This window comes from Phacochoerus africanus, chromosome 8 (assembly GCF_016906955.1).
Source record: "Phacochoerus africanus isolate WHEZ1 chromosome 8, ROS_Pafr_v1, whole genome shotgun sequence".
Lineage (NCBI taxonomy): Eukaryota > Metazoa > Chordata > Mammalia > Artiodactyla > Suidae > Phacochoerus > Phacochoerus africanus.
The window spans coordinates 31,597,419-31,619,295 of NC_062551.1; the positions used below are offsets into that span (position 1 = coordinate 31,597,419).

A 21,877-nucleotide genomic window follows, 5' to 3' on the forward strand; every position below is an offset into this window, starting at 1 on the left:
TTTCTAATAAATGCCACAGAGAAAGAACTCAATATCCAGTATTGACTTCCTTACCTTGTACAGGAATGGTCACTGTTTGTCCATTGTTGGCTGTGACAGTGGCTGTTGCCATGGTGACCAAAGTCTGTCCAGGAACTGGTGTGACAGAAACTGCCTCTCCAGATACATTCTGCACAGGGACAGTATTGACGAGAGGCTGTGGGGGAAGGCGCCCAGGGGTCCCTCCATCAGTGGGGCTATCATTCTCAACAAATAACCGCCTTCTGGTAGAGCTGGCTGTTGGGGAGCTGTACCTATCATATAATGTGGTTGGAGATGTTATGCCTAGGATCAAAAAGAGAAAAAAACTATTTAACTCAAGGAGACAGATCTAACTTCCATCCAAGCTGTTATGTTCAAAAACAGTTAAGTGTTTGAAATACTATAATTCATAAAATTATAGGAGTCACATCATAGCTACATTCAATGAATGAAAATTCAACTGAATACTATTGTGCAAAATTTTATCTTTATTTTATTTTACTTTATTTTTGTACTTTTAGGGCTGCACCCGTGGCATATGGAGGTTCCTAGGCTAGGGGTCAAATTGAAGCTGTAGCCTCTGGCCTCCGCTACGGCCACAGCAATGCCAGATCCAAGCCATATCTGTGACCTACACCATAGCTCACGGCAACACCAATAACCCACTGATCGAGGCCAGGGATTGAACCTGTGTCCTCATAGATACTAATCAGATTCACTTCCACTAAGCCACAACAGAAACTCCCTGGGCAAAATCATAATGAAGAATTTTTCTCTGTCTCACAATGCTCCTTCTTGACTCCTCCTTCTGCTAAATCTACCTGGACCTTGCTCTCCAATACCACAGGGCCTTGATGATTCAAGGGTAATTTAAATAATTTTCTATTTTCCTACCATATTCAATTTCTACCTAACACTCATGTGAGACGTGATTTCACTGTAAAGCCATATCTGATAAGAAGACTTGATGAACTTGATATTACTAAGGTATCACCTGGAAGCACTTACCCCATTTTATGCATTTTCATCTTTGTCACTTTTCATATATAGAAAATTACTAAAATTCAATAACGTTCTTCAGTAAAAATGGACATAGATGTTTTGGATTCAATTAACGTACTTTTTTAAACAACTTTATTGAGATGAATCACATATTTCACACATTTATACAATTCAATGGTTTGGGGTATATTATACTATTAGCTGGTTTTTTTGTTGTTGTTGCTTTTTAGTGCTATACCCACAGCATATGGAAGTTGCCAGGGTTGAGGTCGAATTGGAGCTGCAGCTGCCAGCCTACATCACAGCCATAGCAACACGGGATCTTGAGCTGCATCTGTGACCTACAGCACTGGATCCTTAAACCCACTGAGCAAGGCCAGGGATCAAACCTGCATCCTCATGGATTCTAGTTGGGTTTGTTACCACTGAGCCACGACAGGAACTCCCTGTTAGATTTTTAAAATTTTAGTAAAATATATATATATATATATATATCTCATACAGTTAACCATTTTACCCTTTTTAAGTGTACAATTGAGGTGCATTAGATTCATAATGTTATACAATCTCCATTTATTTCTAAAAGTTTTTCAACATCCCAAACAGAAACTGTTAACCATTATAGCTTAGTCTATTGTACTTAACACCACAGTACACATTCACACCAACGTTAATTGTTAAGAAGCATTTCTTTCCCTCTCCCATGTCTAGCTGTAAAAATTGCACATCAGTGGGTTTTAAATATTAAAATACATAAGGAAGTCCAGAGGATTGATAGGAATAGTTCTGACAGTCTGTGGGCTAACATTTGAATTTCCTGATGATACAAAAGCAAATAAATTTACTAGATTTATATTTGAAACAAAGATGCAGTTAGAATACATTATGACATTATCTCATAAAATATTAAAAGACTTCATCAAAATGGAGACATGATAAGTGCAAAAAAATGAAGTTTAAAGTCAAGTCCTAATCCATAGATTAGGGAAGGAAAAACTCTACAGAAATAGAGTTGAGGAAGACCAGCTATCAGACCTATGGGTCTGAGTGGATAAAAAGCAGAAAAGCAGTTGAGCCATTAAGCCACTACGCCTCCTCTTTCAAAAATGAGTAAGTTTTCATATAGATCATCCATATTCTGAGTATGCACTGACACAGAGTGATTCCTAATTTTAAAAATGATCTTGGGGAGTTCCCGTCGTGGCTCAGTGGTTAACGAATCTGACTAGGAACCATGAGGTTGCGGGTTCGATCCCTGGCCTTGCTCAGTGGGTTAAGGATCCAGCGTTGCCGTGAGCTATGGTGTAGGTTGCAGACTCGGCTCAGATCCCGCGTTGCTGTAGCTGTGGTGTAGGCTGGCGGCTACAGCTCTGATTCGACCCCTAGCCTGGGAACCTCCATATGTTGCGAGAGCGGCCCAAGAATATGGCAAAAAGACAAAAAAAAAAAAAAAAAACCCTGATCTTTCTTCTATAGCCAGTGCTTATCAATTTTATTAAAGTTCATCTGGGAGTTCTCACTGTGGTGCAATGGGATGGGCAGTGTCTCTGCAGCACCACAATGCAGGTTCAATCCCTGGAGCAGCACAGTGGGTTAAAGGATCTGGTGTTGCTGCAGCTGCTACGTAGGCTGCAACCGTGGCTTGGATCTGCTGCCTGGCCCAGGAACTCCATTAGGTGATCTAGAAACAAGAATTTGCTTCCTTCTAATGGGATCCAAGGATTTGGAACTCTCTGGATTTACAGACATGCAGTTTTGGGGGTTTTTTTCTTTTTAGGGCTGCACCTAAGGCATATGGAAGTTCCCAGGCTAAGGGTCAAATCAGAACTGCAGCTGCCAGCCTACACTACAGCCACAGCAATGCCAGATCTGAGCCACATCTGTTTCCTACACCATAGCTCAAAGCAACACCAGACCTTTAACCCACCGAGCAAGGCCAGGAATCAAACCTGCATCCTCATGGATACTAGTCGGGTTCTTTACCACTAAGCCATAAAGGGAACTCCTAGAATTTCTTTTTAAAAGGTAGTTTTATCTTAATTATGTGAACTTAAACCTTGTACCTGGCAGATGTTATAGAGAGCTGCCTAAAATGTACCCAAATGAATAGCAAACTTCCCTTTTCGGTACCACAGGGCCAGTAATGCTGTTATATTAACCAGGTTAGCACAGCTCAACTGACAAGAATCAAAGCTGAACATGCTCAGGCCATTCGGTCCTCTAAACTCACTGGCTCGTCTAATTAGATCATACATTCCATCTTTAAAAAGTTTTTCTGTTCATTTTGATTTTAAAAGAAATACCAAAAAAATAAAAGTAATATGTGTTCTGAATGCTAGTCAGATTTGTTAACCACTGAGCCACGATGAGAACTCAGTAATACATATTGTGAAGTTCCCCTATAGCCTAATGGGTTAAGGAGCTGGCATTGTCACTGCTGTGGCTCAGATCACTGCTGTGGCATGGGTTTCATCCCTGGCCTCGGAACTTCTATATGCTGTAGACACAGTCAAAAAAATTAAAAGTGATATATTCCCCCCAAAATTTACAGAAATCACTTGGAATTCTATTCCCAACAATAATCCTTTTTTAAGGCTGCATGTGCAGTATGTCCAGCATGTCCAGCAAGTTCCTGGCTCAGGGATTGAACTCAAGCCACAGTAGTGACAATGCTGAGTCCTTAACCACTAGTCTACCAGGAAACTCCCAACAATAATCAGTCTTACTAGTTTGGTTTTTTCCATTTTAGCCCTTTTGTGTGCTTACAGATAAAAATACACTTAAAAAAATAGGAACTACAAGTTCCCATCATGGCACAGTAGAAACAAATCTGACTGGGAACCACGAGGTTGTGAGTTCAATCCCTGGCCTCGCTCAGTGGGTTAAGGATCTGGCATTGCCATGAGCTATGGTGTAGGTTGCAGACATGGCTGGGATCTGGCACTGCTGTGGCTGTGGTGTAGGCCAGCAGCTACAGCTCCAATTAGACCCCTAGCCTGGGAACCTCCATATGCCCCAGGTTTGGCCCTAAAAAGACAAAAAGACAAAAAAAAAAAGGAACTGCATTAATATATAGCATTCTATTTTAAAAGACTTATCATGCATTTTCCTGTATTCTTTTTTTTTTTTCTGTCTTTTTGCTATTTCTTTGGGCCGCTCCTGCGGCATATGGAGGTTCCCAGGCTAGGAGTTGAATCAGAGCTGTAGCCACTGGCCTACACCAGAGACACAGCAACTCGGGATCCGAGCCACGTCTGCAACCTACACCACAGCTCACAGCAATGCCGGATCGTTAACCCACTGAGCAAGGGCAGGGATCGAACCCGCAACCTCATGGTTCCTAGTCGGATTCGTTAACCACTGCGCCACAACGGGAACTTTTTTTTTTTTTTGTCTTTTCTGTATTCTTTAATATTCTTCAAAAGCATTATTTTTAAGTGATCCATGTGACACTAAAACGGCACAGAATACTTTCTTGTATATATACTAATTTCACTTTGTACTTTTAGATGGAATTTAAATCTCCAGATGCCAGGCCCCAAAACCGTTCCCCTAGCATCTTAAACTTACTTCTTCCAAGTCCTCCAGTATCAGCACGAACTTCACTCACCCTTCTGGGAGTCAAAGGGGAGCCAGCAATACAGATTTCATCTGCTCTTTCCAGGTTCTGAGGTGGCATGACCTAGAAAGAGATATTTACACAAAATACCATTATTCAAAAAACATCTCAATTAGAAATATAATAATAATCTACGGCAAAAGAAAACTATCCTGGCTTTAGTTATTTCACCTAAATAAACACCTGTTTTTTCCACTTTCATACTGAAGTTATAAAAATTCTGGCAGGATTAAAATAGTCAAACCTAATAACTGGATACTAAATATAAATTGACCTTCATGACTGATTTGGAGAATTAGACAACCAACTATTCTATGGTACAGAAACTTGACTAGGAAATCAAGACAGAATACTGAATTCTCATTCTGTCACTGAAACTTTGGAGGTGTTACAAATTATTTTTGACTCTTGTTTCCTCTTAGATGTAGGGGTAATTTCACCATGTTAAACCCAGCTGTTAACCCTTCCATATGCATGAGGAAGACCCTAAGTTTAACTGCAGTCAGTGAAAGAGAATTCTGAATAGACTAGATAATTTATTTTGTCACAGAAAGATGTTAAGATCTTTTCACAAACCTCTTCACATGAAGGAACTCTGTTTTCATTGTCTCTAATTCTGTCCCAGAGTGGAGACTCTGGTTTCCATGCCAAATGATCCAAGATCTGTTCTTCAATCTGATTAAGGTGTTTTACCACCTCTCTACAAAGGCCATCTTCTGCTCTGATGAATACTTCTATCACCTGAAATTTTTTAAAATGTCATGGTTTGTTTAGTAATAATTTTTTTAAGGAAAAAAACTAAGGGAAAAAGCAAAATGGGTAAACTTAAATTTCTTATATAGTTATAGAAACAACAAATTCAATTTATAAAAAAATCACAAGAGTTTAAAGACTAGTATTATTTTGAAACAGTTGCTCTCCCTTTCAACTGTCATCATAAATCAACTGCATGTATGGAGTTCCTGTTGTGGCTTAGTGGTAACAAACCTGACTAGTATCCATGAAGATACAGGTTTGATCCCTGGCCCTGCTCAGTGGCTTAAGGATCCGGCATTGCTGTGGGCTCTGGTATAGGTCTCAGACGCAGGTCGGATTCCGTGTGTTGCTATGGCTGTTGTGTAGGCTGGCAGCTGCAGCTCAGGTTCAACCCCAGCCTGGGAACTTCCACATGCTGCAGGTGTGGCCATAAATAAATAAATAAATAAACTGCATGTATGAATTATATAACATCTTTTGTTTACTGATACATTTCAAAAATCTTCAAATTAAAAAACATGCCTTATCTATAGAGATTGAAAAACATTACTCAGAGTTCCCCGTCGTGGCTCAGTAGTTAAATGAACCCGACTAGGAACCATGAGGTGACGGGTTTGATCCCTGGCCTTCCTCAGTGGGTTGGGGATCCAGTGTTGCCGTGAGCTGTGGTATAGGTCGCAGACATGGCTTGGATCCTGCGTTGCTGTAGCTCTGGTGTAGGCTGGCAGCTACAGCTCCAATTTGATCCCTAGCCTGGGTGGGAACCTCCATATGCTGCAGGTGTAGCCCTAGAAAAAGACAAAACCCTCCCCCCCCCAAAAAAGAAAAATATTACTCAAGCAGTTTCCACTGTGGCTCAGTGGCTCAAGAACTGTGTATAGCGTCCATGAGGATGAGATTTTGATCCCTGGCCTTGTTCAGTGGGATAAGGATCTGGCATTGCTGTAAGCTCTGGTGTAGGTCACAGATGCAGCTGGGATCTGGCATTGCTGTGGCTGTGGTATAGGCTGGCAGCTGCAGCCCCAACTCGACCCCTAGGCTGAGAACTGCCATATGCCACAGGTGTGGCCTTTGAAAGAAATAAAAAAATAAATAAAAGAAAAACGTTATTCAAAACTTCGTATTTAAAAACTCTGTCATTAAAAATATTACTTTTGACTACTGTATGAAAATTTAATTCATATATTAAGTCAATTATCAAGAAGGAAAAAATTAACAAATCAATGCTGTAACTCTGTGCCTCTATACAACATATAAAAGCAAAGCTGTATTTTTTTAAAAGATACCTTAATTTCCATAAAATAAAAGAAGGTTGCTGTCATGATTAGTTAGTGACATATTTGCTACTTTCCTAAAACTTTCTTATCTCATAAAAATATTCTAAAAGCCTTTATCAGATAAAAACAGGAGTCATGTGAAAGTTTTACACAAAATAGGTTTACATACTACAGTGAAAGAATATATATAGTTCTTAAGACTCTTCTATTTTTTTTTTCCTTTTTTTGGCCACCTTGCAGCAGCATATGGAGTTCCCAGGCCAGGGATCAGATCTGAGCTGCAGTTGTGACCTAAGCCACAGCTGTGGCAATGCCAGATCCTTAACCGGCTGTGCCAGGCCAGGGCTCAAATCTGCATCCCAGTGCTCCAAAGACACCACCAATCCCATTATGCCACAACAGGAATTCCTCAAGACTCTCCTATTTCTTCTCTGCTCCTTATGTGGAGTGGAAATTATTAAATATTTAATTAGAAATAGAAAAAATATACATTAAAATGAGTTAAGATGGCTAAAATAGGAAGTTTATCTTATCTACAATTTCCTCATCAGTATCAGATTTTTAATAATACCTTGTAAAAATGATAAAGTGGCACATCAAATATTTCAGTAATAAATGGAAAATTCCCAGGAGGCTTATAAGAAAAAGTAACGACCTCCAAGCAGCAGGCCAAGAGCGATCTGTGGAATGCATCTTGTTCCAGAATGCCCTATAAAATAACAAAGTTATTAACCTTTAGAAATAGTTATGTATCTATACCTTTCTATATATGTTTCAAAGTAAAATTTGTCCTAAAACAGCTTTTTTACATTCTTACAACCATATGCAGACACATATTATTTTTACTGAAGTATAGTTGCTTTACAAAATTATATTAGTTTCAGGTATCCAACTAGCGATTCAGTGTTTTTGTGGGTTATAATCCAAACATAAGTTACTGCACGATAATGGCTATAATTCACTATCCTAAATATCTTTGTTGCTGATCTATTTTATACATAGTAGTTAGCATCTGTTAATCTGAGACTTCTAATTTGTTCCACGCCACTTCTTCTTTGGTAACCCCAAGCTTATTTTCTATATATGTAAATGTGTTTCTACTTTGCATATTTTTTAGATACCATATGTAAATGATATACAGTATTTGTCTTTCTTTTATTTCACTAAGCATACTATTCTCTAAGTCCATCCATATTGCTGCAAATGGCAAAACTTCATTCTTTTTTATGGCTGAGTAATACTCCATTGTATACACAGCCATATTTTTATACAGAATAAAAGAAGTATAAATAGTTATGAGGAATTAGAATAATTTGCCAATTTTATAGTTTTGTCTAAAATGTCATTTTAAAATTAATTTTAAAAAATTATCTGTATTGATGCCCATTAAAAGTAAATACCACTGGGAGTTCCTGTTGCAGCGCAGCAGGTTAGGAATCTGACTAGTATCCGTGAGGATGTGGGTTTGATCCTTGGCCTCCCTCAGTGGGTTGAGGATTCGGCATTGCCATGAGCTGTGGGAAGGTTGCAGATGTGGCTTAGATCTGATGTTGCTGTGGCTATGGTATAGGCCAGCAGCTATAGCTCCGATTCAGCCCCTAGCCTGGGAACTTCCATATGCTGCAGTGGGGCCCTAAAAAGCAAAAAAAAAAAGAAAGAAAGAAATATCACTAGAATAATCCAGGGAAAACAATTATCTTAGCCAAAGATTAATTGTTGAATATTTATATTAAAGCTCTATATAGTCATTACTCAATTTATTCTCTATAAGGCTTAAATTAAAACTCTATTTTATTTAAAAACCTCAGTCAAGGTTAAGGGCAGAGGTAAGAAGACACAAGACACAAGTTTCCTTCAATGCCAATCTTATTTCCCCAAAGCCATTTTTTTGGTAGGTGGGGCTGAAAATGCTTTTTTTTCAGGTAGGTGGGGCTGAAAGGAAACTACATTTTATTGCGCTATTCAATACATTGGTTATTTACTCACAGATAAATCCATGTCTCCCAGTCTTTTTTGTTCCTGCTCAATAACAGATTCTAATACTTTATAGTAAAGCATCTCTGCAAAACGAAAATGTTTGCTGGCAATTTCTGCATAGATAATAAAAAACACAAAAATCATATGCAAAGAAAATAAATATATATTATGAAAAATAAGGGTCCATTCCATCTCCTACCTGCAGAATAAAATTTAAAAACCAACCCAACACTTCATATAAATGCACTTCTATAGTTGCTTTTCCAATCATCCCTAAGATTCCTTAATTTTTTCTTCAATGGTAACACTAAAATTTTCCTAAAATTGTGAAATGAAATTTGCACATAAAAAATGATGGCATTCTGGAGTTCCCATGGTGCTTCAGTGGTAATGAACCTGGCTAGTATCCATGAGGATGAGGGTTCGATCCCTGGCCTCGCTCAGTAGGTTAAGGATCCGACGTTGCTGTGAGCCACAGATGTAGGTCAGATCCTGCATTGCTGTGGCTGTGGTGTAGGCTGGCAGCTACAGCTCCAATTCAATCCCTAGCCTGGCAACTTCCACATATCACAGTGCAGCCCTAAAAAGATAAATAATAATAATAACAATAATAGCATTCCATCAAGATTTCACACTTTTTTTTGAACAGAGCAGCTCTATGCTAATAGGAATAGAACTGGTTTACTGTTCCACTCTTACTTGGCACTTGCACTTCATGACCTCAAACAACTCCAAGAATGGGTCTGGGCATGTAACAGCTTTACCTTCTGTCCTTGTTCGTAATATTTTGAAGAATCCCTACAGTTCAACACTTAATATCAAGTCTACAAATAAAAACTACAGATTCTAAAAGTGCCAAAAGTCCAACATAATAAAGATTATCAGTCTAAAATTTTTCTGAGAATGGTCTGACAGAAAAGCTGGACATCCATAGTCTAGCACTCAGTCTAAAGTTACAGATCTTTTCTTCATATTTCTGACTCAGCTTCCTAGAAGGGAATCCATGGAGTTAAGATTTCCAAGATGGGAACAATATAGACAATATTAAGCCTAACCTTTAGCACAATTACTAAACTCCTCATCTGGCTGGGAATGCTGAGAATATATTTCATACATTTCTTTCAATCTGTTGGCAATAGCCTGGGTTGGATCTCTGGAACATGTCCTAAAAAATAAGAAGAAATTATCTGATTTAAAGGTCTTGCCAAGTCACAAAGTGATAACCGTTTACAACTCTGTAATTTCAGTAATCCATAAAATACTGCGAACAGAAATGATATACTTCCCAATTAATCCAGAAAGATCCCATACTTTCTCATCAAAGTCTCTCATCAAAGTTTCATCATTGAATGAAAACAATATTTATTCATGGAGCTGTACCTTTTACTACAGTAAAGTTTAGCAACTTTGAATGATGCCCATTTTAGATACATTGACTGACCCCCGCCTACCCAACACAACTTCAGTCACTGATGACAAGCCAAAGTTGCCCTCAATTGTTTCCCCAGAAGGCAGTACAACTCTTACTAAAAACTCCTGGAAAAAAACAGAATGAAGGGGTATATGATCTATACTACAACAAATTCACATAAACCATTACTGGCATTCTACATTTTTTCCTCTAAAATGAACTTCATTTTGTTGATTTTTTGTTTTGTTTTGTACTCAAAAGGCAGTATCTTTTCTTTTCTTTTTGTTTTCTAGGGCTGCACCTGCAGCATATAGAAGTTCCCAGGCTAGGGGTCAAAATCAGAGCTACAGCCACTGACCCGCAACACAGCCTCAGCAACTCAGGATCCGAGCCGTGTCTGCAAACTACACCATAGCTCACGGCAACACCAGATCCTTAACCCACTGAATGAGGCCAGGGATTGAACCCATGTCCTCATGGATCTTAGTCGGGTTCATTAACCACTGAACCACTAAGGGAACTCCTTGAAAGGCAATATATTTTCAAAGCAGAAGCCTAATATAAACGATCACCATGTGGGCTTTTGTAACAACTATGTTTTTGTCTTGATCATAAACATACATATTCATTCTAAGAATGGAGAAGTTTAGAAAAATTTAAAGAAAATGAAAATCAATTACAAACCTGGTAGAGGCGGCTAATGAACATCACATGGAAGCAAAATTTTACTTAAGAACACACACAGACACATTACAAAACAGGCCCCTTCGGTTTTACCTAGTATATAATGGTTATATTTAACCCCAGTAATGGTATTTAAGATTAAAGAAGCTGCTACTTCTAGTTAGAGGACTTTCTGACACCATACCACCCAAATTAAAATGGGTTCTTATAGGGTCTGTCATTAAATCATAAACTTTTAGGAATAGGAGCAGTCTTGGAGGTAATTTTGTCTGATAAATCTGCCAAAAATTATGCACAGGTAATGAAATTCAGTCTATTTTGTTTTTCATTAAAGTTCACTGATATACCTACCAGTCTCAGATCAAAGGAACTAAGGGCAGTTAACTTCTTATTCAGGCTAAGAGTGTTTTATAGAAATTATAGAAGTTACAGAAGTTTTACAGTGATCATGAATCTAAGTAGCTAACTACAAATCTGTCCCACCCTTCAGAAATTTGCTCAGGTCCAATCCTCTTCCTGAAGTCCTTTGACAATGCCCATCTTTACTAATCCACCCTCACCCCATTCCTTGAAATCGTTAAGACAGAATAGTTGGTAATAGTTAGGTGCACCACAGTATCTAGTGTCCTTAGTTCCTGTCTCCTGTGCCATGTTAACCAAATCTGAGTGCTATGGACTAAACGTTTGTGTTGTCCCCCTCCTTACTCCCTGTCCCAAGCTCATGTTGAAACCTAATCCCCAATGTGATGCTGTATGGAGGTGGGGTATTTAGATGATTAGGTTATGAGAGTATAAATCTTTATGAATGGGATTATAGCCCTTATAAAAAAAGACCCTAGAGAGAGCTCCCTTGCCTCCTTCTGCTCCTTAAGGACACAGCAAAAAAGACACTATCTCTGAACCAGGAAGCAATCCTCATCAGACACAATCTGTCAGCATCTTGATCTTGGACTTTCAGCCTCTAGAACTGTGAGTAATTAATTTCTGTTGTTTACAAGCCACTCAGTCTACGATATTCTGTTATAGCAGCCCAAACAGAGTAAGATACTGAGAAAAAGGATTGTTTTTCTATTCATACATTTTATAGTGTTATGTCCTAAGGACTAACAACAGAATGGAACATTCAATTGATATAAAACTGTCAATGGGTGAATTAAGCACTGACGGTAAAAAATTAAAATAGAAAATTGAAAATAGTCAACAATCAAATCTTAGAAGGCAAGAAGGGTTCAAACTAACCTTAGAATCTGTTCCAATTTCTCACTTGGTGCATTCCTGAGGCCTGTGAGCATGGTGTGAAGACGACTCAAGCTATGTGTAGCTGTAGAAACTGGAGTCACACAAGGGCTGTTATCCTTAATGTACCTCACACCAGTAAGTGGTGTGGAGATTCTAAGTGCTTTAGACTAAAGTGGAGGGGAAAAGAACATTATTTCAGATCAAAAAGACTTTTAATCACCTCACAAATGGAAATTCAAGCCAATCGGACTCTATCTTTACATTATCAGTAAATATTAGTGATTCAAATGTCACCATTCTTGGAATTTAAATATAATACCAGCAAGAGTCACCACTATCCATGTGAAATAGTGTGAAAGAACAATCTGCACTTTAGCCAACTAAGAAATTTGTCTCTTCAAAGTTAAATGTTTAAGATAAGGCATTGTTCCCTATTATTCCTCTGTTAAAACTGAAGCTTGAAAGGCAAAAATAAGCATTAAAATATTAAGGCTACATTTGAGAAAGAATTTCACAACTCTTATATACTGCTATTTTTGTAATTACTCAAAGATGACAAAAGAAAGCTGTGAATTAAATCTGGCCAAATGAAATCCATGATTTAACAAAAGGCCATCTAAATAATCAAATTGGCTTCAGAGAGTAGATAGAATCAACATTCCTAGATGAAGAGTACAACCTGATGCAGAGCAGCTTATTCAGTCTTCTTGTCCCTCCTTTACCTTTAATTACTAGACTCTATCACAGTTTCCCCCCCCCCACCAAAGTAGACAGATTTTCAGAAAAATAAGTCAAATTCTTGACCAAGAATATGAAAAAGACATAATAACTTCATGTCAAAAAGTTTAAGCATGTATACATAGGCTAATAAAATATCCTTTCTAATTTGCTCAACAAACTCTGAAAGGCTACGATAGATTAAGAGTGTTTTTAATATTTATAATACACCATATTTCTTCATGTGTTAAATGTGCTTATTCTAGAGAGAGTTGTAAAAATTTTCACCTGGCAACAGTATTATTTAAGTTTCATGAGATGCTGAAAAACACAAAAATTCACCAAACAGAAATAAATCTATAATGCTTTCTCTGTGACTTACACAAGAGTAGAGCCAAGACTTTCACTTTGTTTCAAAGAAATTAATTCTATGATTTTTTTAGGCCAATGAGATGATTTAGATAGATTAACTATATTCAAAAGATTTCTTCCTGTACTTGACAGCTTTTCTTGCAGCCACCTTCTTCCCTGTACATGACCTGGTACCTTGCTGGGAGAAGCAGCAAAATCAGCGAGCAGCATCTCACCACACTGCCCACAGGTAGCAGTGCTTCCACAAAGGAAACGAGGTGTGACGACCACAAACAACTTCCTGCCCACAACCCTCAAGGTCGGCAAGGGCTTCTTTGAGCCCTGTTCAAGTCCTTAGCTTAAAGCTTCCTGTGCACTCTGATCAAGAAGAGTATTTCTTTAACTCCTTAGACTTCTTTCACTCTCTAACAACTCCTCATACTACTAGGTAACCTCTCTTCATTCCATGGCTTTAAAAGCCATCTGTTTCATAATGACTCCATAATACATATACACAGCCCTTACCTACTGTGAACTCCAGGCTTGTATCTCTAAACTGCCTACTCAACTTCTCTACAAGAATGTCTAAAAGACATCTCACACTTAACATGCTCATATGCCAACTTGATTTTCCCCCCTAGACTTGTTCCTTCCCAATAAATGTCAACAGTAAATATTTATGGACTGCCTACTATGTGCCAAGCACTGAATACAGCACTGGTCACAGACCTCATGAAGCTTATGTTCTAACGCAAGGAAACAGATAATAAGCAGTCTATCTATCCTTCCTTCTTTCTTCCTCCCTCTCTCTCCCTCCTTCCCTATCTATCTATTGATCTATCTCTATTTTCAGACACACAATTCCTTTTTTCTAGCTACCATCAGACAGTCATAAACACTAATGGGCAAATTAATTGCAGAGTAAGGGGGAAAGGAAGTCCTGAGGGTAGGGGAGAATGTTGGTGGTTACTATTTTATATAGTAGTCAAGTTATCAGAGACCTGATGAAGTGAGGAAGTAAATCATTCGAGTATCTTGAAGAAACATGCTCTAGGAAGAGGAAACAGCCAGGGCAAAGGCTTTGAGTTGGGAGTGTGCTTGGCATATGCAAAGAATGAAAAGCAGGTTAATGTGGCATGAGTGTAATACGTGAGGAGAAAAGCAGTAGGAGATGAATTGAGAGAGGTAGCAGGGCTAGATCACTGAAGACCTCGTAGGCATTTGTAAGGACTTTAGCTTTTATACACTTACCCAACTGGAGTCATCGCTGTGTTCTTTCTTTCATACCCTAGATCCAAGTCATCAGTAAACCTTGTGGACGCCATCCCCAAAATACCCAAATATCACCATTTCTCTGATCCAAGCCACCATAAACTATTAGTAGCATGACTGAAATAGCCTCTTGATTCCTTACTTCCACCCCTGCCCCCGTGCCACTTCCCACACGACCTTTAAAAATGAAATCAGGGTATGTCAATCACTGTTCTCTATAATACTTTCCTAATGGCTTTCCTCTCAATCAGGCTGAAAGCAAAAATCTTTTTCTTCCTTCTTCTTTTTAAGGCCACACCTATGGCCGCATATGGAAATTTCCAGGCCAGGGGCTGAATCGGAGCTGTAGCTGAGACCAACCACAGAAACAGTGGGTCTGAGCTGCATCTGTGATCTACACTCCAGCTTGCGGTAATGCCAGATCCTTAACCCACTGAGCAAAGCCAGGGATCAAAACTGCATCCTCACAGATCCTGTGTCAGGTTCTTAACTTGCTGAGCCGCAAAGGGAACTCTGAAAAGCAAAAATCTTTACTCTGTCTTCCAAAGCCTATATGGTCTGCCTGTCCCTTGCATCCACCCCCCGACCCCCTGACTTCTTAATCACTATTTCCCTCCCTCATTCAATTCCTGCCACACTGGTATTCTCACTGTTCCTCCAAAAAGCCAATCATGTTCCCACCTCATGGCTTTGCACTTGCTGTTGTCTTGGCTTCCTATACATTTCCCAGCCATTCACTCTAACTTGTGTCCCCACTCCCTTCAGGTCTCAGTTAATATCACCTCCTCAGAGACACCTTTCCCACCACCTCCCTACTCCCAACAGCTCAAGGCCCACCCATTCTCTCTTCTCCCCAGTACTGCCTTCTACTACTCTATTTTTCTTCATATATCATCATCAGATATACTATGTATTTACTTGTATGGTTAATGTCCATCTCCCCACACTAAAATATTAAACAGGGTTTTCATAGCTGTTTTGTTCACTGAGGTATCCCCAGTGTCCAGGACACAACCTGGCTCATAGAATACCTTGAGAATATTTGCTGAATGAATAAGCAAACTAGTCTTAAGTCTGGTCTTGTATGTGAGCTTTGCCCTGGAATTAGCCACAATACCTCTGGAAGGCCTGTCAGAAGCTGCTTATTTTTCTGTGAACACCACACAATAGAAGGGAAACAGTCTCCATCATTTAAGCGTCTGCATGAAGTAACTAACACATGATCCTGAAACTCAGTTTAACAGAATTTCCTTAAAGACTACAGATTCTCAGTTTCTCTAGTCTCTTAGATGAAGGTACCAATCCAGATCAATCAACATTTTCTAAAAATCTACTATATTTAGTATGTAAAGGCTGTATATTACTAGCCCATCTTTTGAAAACCAACAATTATCAGCATGATACATTTGTTTACATTTATATTAAATCCTTATCACAGACCTAATCAAAAATTTTGAAAGTTGATGTCAACAAAAATTAAAACAGTAAACACAGAGACAGACTCTCTGACATGTCTGCTCCTATATTTCTACTCTCTGGCATGGCTCAACTTACTTTGTCAAAATGCTGCTGCAAGATGTTTTTCATCTGCACCCTTTCAGCAGTCTCTGTTCCTGAACCACTGTTCAGACACCTTGAGAGAGTCCCAATTTCCTCTTCAGCATCCTCTCCAAGAAAAATCCGTTCATCTAAATTTCCAACAGATAAAACATACTCCTCATAGGCTTTATTGATGGCTTTACTATAGGAAAAAAAAATAGGCAAAATGTACACTCAAAGAACTGCCATTTTCAGTTGTTTTAGGCTACTTAATTGTTTCATTTTTTTATTTACTAAAAATTCTAATAATTTTATGAAAGTTAAATTTTAGTGGAATCACTATTAATTATCAAACCTGAGGAGTATAACATGCAAGCCTGCTCCACTATGTGTATCCATTGCACAGTAAGTATATTTTGGTGACAGTTTTTCAGGGTGGGTACCCTGTACCAAGCTGCCCTGTAGGTACAGCTTCTGGTAAGAAGCTCAATTATCTTTCCTAGCTGTTCCAGGCACCTTTGAACTACATCATCATTCTTCACTCATGTAGTTCCAAAAAAAGTCTTTATTTCAAAAATTATGATCCAAAAGCTTAACTATTAAAGCTTTAGAGAACATCCATACAATTTTCAATACGTTAAAAAAATATGTGCTTAGAGTAAAGTTGACAGGAGTTTTTACAGCATCCCTATATTCCCCCACAAAATAGTCTACATTTCCAGCATACAAACAATAAAAACATGAAACTCTAAGGTCTCCTAAGTACATAATTTAAAATATTAAAATATTTTTATAACAGAAGTACTCACAAACTCTCTCCAAAATTCCCAGGTTCTAAAAAACCAGTAAGATTTTCTTCTTTTCCCTTAAGGAGCTACGACGAAAGAAAAGATCCGTAAGACATCATGTTAAATAAAATCTTTGCCAAGAAGATATTTTCAAATTATGTTTTTACTACTTACAAACCTTTTTTTCATAAAGTTTCCTAATATATGGTTTCCAGAAATGTTCCTTTATTCCCTTTGCTTCCAAAACAAGGCCATCATGAAAGGAACAGAGTTTCTCAATAACACAAGGTGGATCGGAGGAAGGTTTAAAATCCTTAGCATGAAAGTCTTCGGATAGGCCTATGATGCAATCACAGAACAGAGATAGCATTGAGTAAACCAAACTGTAATAAACTAAAATATAAATAATAGAGTCTAATCAACATGTGAGTTAGCATATGAGTGTATAACAAATAGTATATAAGGACCTAATTTGACTCTATTTAAATAAACGTCAAGGAGTTCCCACTGTGGCTCAGCAGGCTAAGAACCCAACACTGTCTCTCTGAGGATGACGGTATGATCTCTAGCCTTGCTCAGTGATTTAAGGATCCAATGTTGCCACAGGTTATGGCGTAGGCTGCAGGTGTGGCTTGGATCCAGTGTTGCTGGGGCTGTGGCATAAGCCTCAGCTGCAGCTCTGATTCCACCCCTAGCCTAAGAACTTCCATACTCCACAGGTACCGCCATGAAAAGAGAAAAAAATACATATATATATTTGGTATATACACCAAAAATAACAGAGGCAAAGCATATCACTACTTAGAAGATTCCAATTATTTAATTATCTACGTGGTAGCAGTTAAAAAAGAATTTAGTATATTGCCCTAAGATCTAAAAAACACAAAAATAAAATTTTGCAAATAAGCCTTACATTCCAATAAAAAATACTTTGAAAAAATTACTATTCAAAGTACTCTTTTATACTTAGATTTAATTATATTAATTCCATATTAGATGTGTTTACTAATTTATAGCCATCCCTGCCCTAGACTCAAAGCAAGAGGATAAAATAAATAATAAATAAAAGAAGAGGGGAAAAAGATGAAAGGAAGCAGCTATACAGAAATATGAAAGGGAGTTAGGAAGAAAACAAAAGGACAGAATATGGAGAACACTAAATTTACCAAACCAGGGAGTTCCTTCGTGGCTCAGTGGGTTAAGAATCTGGTGTTGTCACTACTATGGCATGGGAACTTTCACACACCATGGGTACAGCCAAAAAAAAAAAAAAATTTACAAAACCGGTAACTAATTCCACTAATATTAAACATCTACCTTGAGAGCCAGACAAGCTGAAATTCTAATTGTAACCACTCCAAAACTGACAATCACTCAGAACCCTACCAAGATATTATTCAAATAGCAGCATTATATTCTAACTCAATCAATACTTTTTAATATTAGCTTTGTAAATCATAATCTGGTCTCTTAGAGTATGTCATTCACAGAAATTACATACCTTAAGGCCTATTAAATGCAATGCCAAAATAATTATCATTTCCACATATCTTTTAGAGTTGAAAATTCATTTTACTCATTTCAGAACCATAACTACTCATATTCTGTAGAAAAGATTTGAAATGGAGATTCTTTCAATAAATCTGTTTTGACCTCGCCGTGTGTGTCAGGCACCAAACTTGCCAAATATAGAAAAACACCATCAGCTCTAATGTCATCTTTGCTACTCCAGGTTTCTAAATTCCTTCTTCTTGTTGAGTATATATTTCAGAAGCTTCTAAAGTTGTCATCTAAGACTTTAAATTTTGTGCTATTTGCAAGCGCTTTTTTGCATAAATATTTTTATGCTCAACTCCTAGTTGTAAGTACTCTGAATGACTATGATAATGAATCCTGTGAAAAGCATTTATGTTCCCTGATGCTAGGAAATCTGTACTGTGTATACAACTCCCAAGAGTAAACAGAATGTAGAAATGTGAATTGTCCAACAGTCTTTTTTTTCTTTTCCAATAGTCTCTGATTTACAAACTTACCTTTAAAATTAGGGTTTACCAGTTCTTTACGATTGGAACACTGAAGGGCATTTCCATAAACTAAGTCCAAAGCACACAGCAGAAGATGATAAGAGTTAACCAAATCATCACTAATCATGGGGAAATTACCTACAGGAGTATGAACAATTCTAGAGTTAAATTTGCATCAGCTTTACAATATTTTAAAACTTTCTTCCTTTAATTAAAACATTATGCTACAGTATACAAAGCTGACTCAAGAGCTACAGAAAGTGTTTAGGCAAATTTACATTTTGAAATATTACTCTTATTGTTTAACAAATTTCCAAAAATTTAATAAAACCCAAAACTTTACCAAAAATGCCATTCATTTAATATTCATTATATAAGCATTTATTAAATGCCTAGTAGCTGACCAAAATTTTATCATCATTGGTTTTTCTTTTGAAAATTCTAAACACAAACAACATCATAAATTATCTCGAACAATTGAACTGTTTTTTATGAAGGTATTTTTCTGTCAAGAAAGCTGGTAGAAGAATGTATATATCTGTATGACTGGGTCACTTTGCTGTATAGCAGAAATTGGCACAACACTGTAAACGACTATACCCTAATAAAAAAATAATAAAGTTTTAAAAAATTAAAGGAAGAAAACTGATAGAAACACTTAGATGGGAAAAGCTGAAAAAGTGATCATTTTTTCATGTAGGCACTTTAAAAAGACCAGAAACTATTGTCAGATTCCTAATAGTAATATTTTAAACACTTTTCAATATAATACAAGCTCATAGAAATGAATGCAACAGGACCACAATTAAAGGTATTTCAGCTCTAGAGTTAATATCCCAGGAATAATTACTAATGCTTGGTAACAGAAGAAAAAATAAACCAAATCTTAAACTTATAGAAACATGCTATTTCTGCAGTGCTGGTTTACTCTAACACTGAAAGCAGTTTTTACAAGCAGTTAAACAGTTTTATTATTCTTAGAAATTAAGAAATATTTCCAGATTTGTCTTCAAACATATCCCTTTCATTAAACACTGAATATATATGCTTCATATTGATTTTACATTCTTAGCATCAGATGAATTAAATTTAAGTAGCTAACATACATCTGAAGAACTATTTCTAAACTTTAACACTGTCACACTAAATGTGTACCCAAATGCATACAAAATGTGCAGGCGCACACATGTGCGTGCACGCGCGCGCGCACACACACACACACACACACTGCTTTGTTTCAGGCTTTTTTCCCTCCCTTCCTCTAAAGAAAGTTACCCCTTACCTTAGCATATCAGGATAAATGATTCTTTTTTTTTCATAGATGGAAACATTCAACAAATCAATTTCCACAGATTAAAGAGAAAAAAAATTTTTCTGTTGCCAGAAAGGCAAATAATTAGGTTAAATTTTGCATTGATAAAACCAAACTACCTTGCTTGGTTTCACTATAAAGATGCTTAATATTAAAATAGACTCAATTCCTCAAATGTAAAACAGGAAGTGGTACCTACTGGTTTCAAGCTACAAAGCCCATCACACTGACAAGCCTAAACTTGTCACTGGTGTGTACTTGCCATAGAAGGAAAAAACCAGCAGCGCGGTTACTTGTAACAAAAAGCTGAAATGCCCCTAAAGATGGGAATCCAGTTTAAACGCCAGGACTCTCCCAACATGACATGCTTTACCTCTCAAATCCTGACTTTAGAAATAAATCTCACTTTGTGAGATATTTTCTTTCAATCAACAAAGATAATCTGTTTAACCTCCAGAATTAACATATTTATCAGGAATGAGAAGACTTGGGATATCAGGTAAAACAGGAAGTGGCACCTAACGGGTCCTCAGGCCACAAGGCCCTTCATGACAACAAGTCCAAACTTGTCACTGGAATGTACTTGCTGTAGGAAGTCAACAAAGACAACTGGGAAAAGTTAGCTTATTTATCAGGAATAAGATAATCTGGGGTGCCCATTACTGCAGACAGAGTCACGAAAAAAGGTGTCTATACAAGAGTACACCTCCTCCCACATAACTAAATCAAGACTTGAATAAAACCAACTAAACTACTGGAAAAGATCCTAGTGAATCATAAAGATCATCATGTTAGACTGTGAGTAGACAAAGGCTCTTCAGATCAAATAATTATAGACTAAATTAATAACAGTAAGGTGAAACTCAAACACTGAGTTAACTGCAGAGCTAAAAAAATGCCACCCCCATTGACCAAATGAGACCAAAACCTAAGTGAGGACAATACACTTCTTTTTAAATAATTTATATAGTACCAAATACTTACTTCCCAGGTATACATACACCATAAGACATGAAACAGATAAAAATCCTAGAAGTCAGATATACCTGTCCAAAATCTACTGTCAGGATTAGTATCACACATAAAACGAGCCACGGTAAGTCAAGGAGCAGCAAGCATCCCAACCACCATGAAAATAGTTCATATGCTCTTAAATCTTTCTAAAGTTCATGCCACTGATCGCACCACCTTCATCGCCACTAAAGAAGCATCCATTTTGGGTTGGAAAATAAAAATAACTAAGAGCTTATTTCTGACAGAAGATTTTTCTTTTCAATCAAATATGTAGCTCTGGGAAGGAGGGATACATTCTAACTTAACCAGCTAGAAAAGACCAGCTACAATCAGACAAATCAAACTCCGACAGCAATGGAGTGACACATCCCTGCCAGAGCGCCTACACATCCAGAATGAAACCAAGGGCTAGGAGAGCAGGATTCAAATCCTAGCTCTGTTTCCAGCAGCTAGCTCCTGGGTCTCAGTTACTTAATCATTAAAGTAAACAACTGGGCAAGTTTATCTAATAATGAGAATCTCATATTTATGAAACACTTTCCAGCTCTATAACTCTTTGTTTACAACTTTGCATTTTACTGGGCTACCTTAATGGCAGAGGCATTCTACATAGTCTAAAGAAAAAACCTATGTAACTAAAGTAACTATACTTTCTTTAAATTGCTAGAATAATTTCTGCTTAGAAACACAGAGAGGACAATAATAATAATAAAAACATATTTCACTGAATGCAGACCTTGGGCAGGTTAAATGAGAAGGTAGAGAAAATGGCATCTAAAAGCATTTGATCAAGTGTATTTATCTGAACAAGTTGTAAAAAGTAATCTGAACTACTCTGAGAATGATCCATTCCATTCAATTAAATAAGACATGT

The 21,877-nt window shown here is 37.5% G+C and overlaps 1 protein-coding gene across 2 annotated transcripts in view; it reads right to left on the bottom strand.

Annotated features, from left to right (window-relative positions):
* The window catches only part of RBL2 (RB transcriptional corepressor like 2), a 44,528-nt gene that overhangs the window by 12,306 nt on the left and 10,345 nt on the right, over nt 1-21,877 (bottom strand). For both annotated transcript variants that reach the window (XM_047788814.1, XM_047788815.1), the window contains 11 exons: nt 18,687-18,815; nt 16,832-16,992; nt 16,675-16,739; nt 15,881-16,067; nt 11,987-12,153; nt 9,708-9,817; nt 8,662-8,765; nt 7,247-7,384; nt 5,219-5,383; nt 4,594-4,705; nt 55-324 (listed from right to left, as the gene is read on the bottom strand). In XM_047788814.1, the coding sequence (XP_047644770.1) occupies nt 55-324; nt 4,594-4,705; nt 5,219-5,383; nt 7,247-7,384; nt 8,662-8,765; nt 9,708-9,817; nt 11,987-12,153; nt 15,881-16,067; nt 16,675-16,739; nt 16,832-16,992; nt 18,687-18,815 (1,608 nt within the window). The remainder of the gene's footprint in view (nt 1-54; nt 325-4,593; nt 4,706-5,218; nt 5,384-7,246; nt 7,385-8,661; nt 8,766-9,707; nt 9,818-11,986; nt 12,154-15,880; nt 16,068-16,674; nt 16,740-16,831; nt 16,993-18,686; nt 18,816-21,877) is intronic.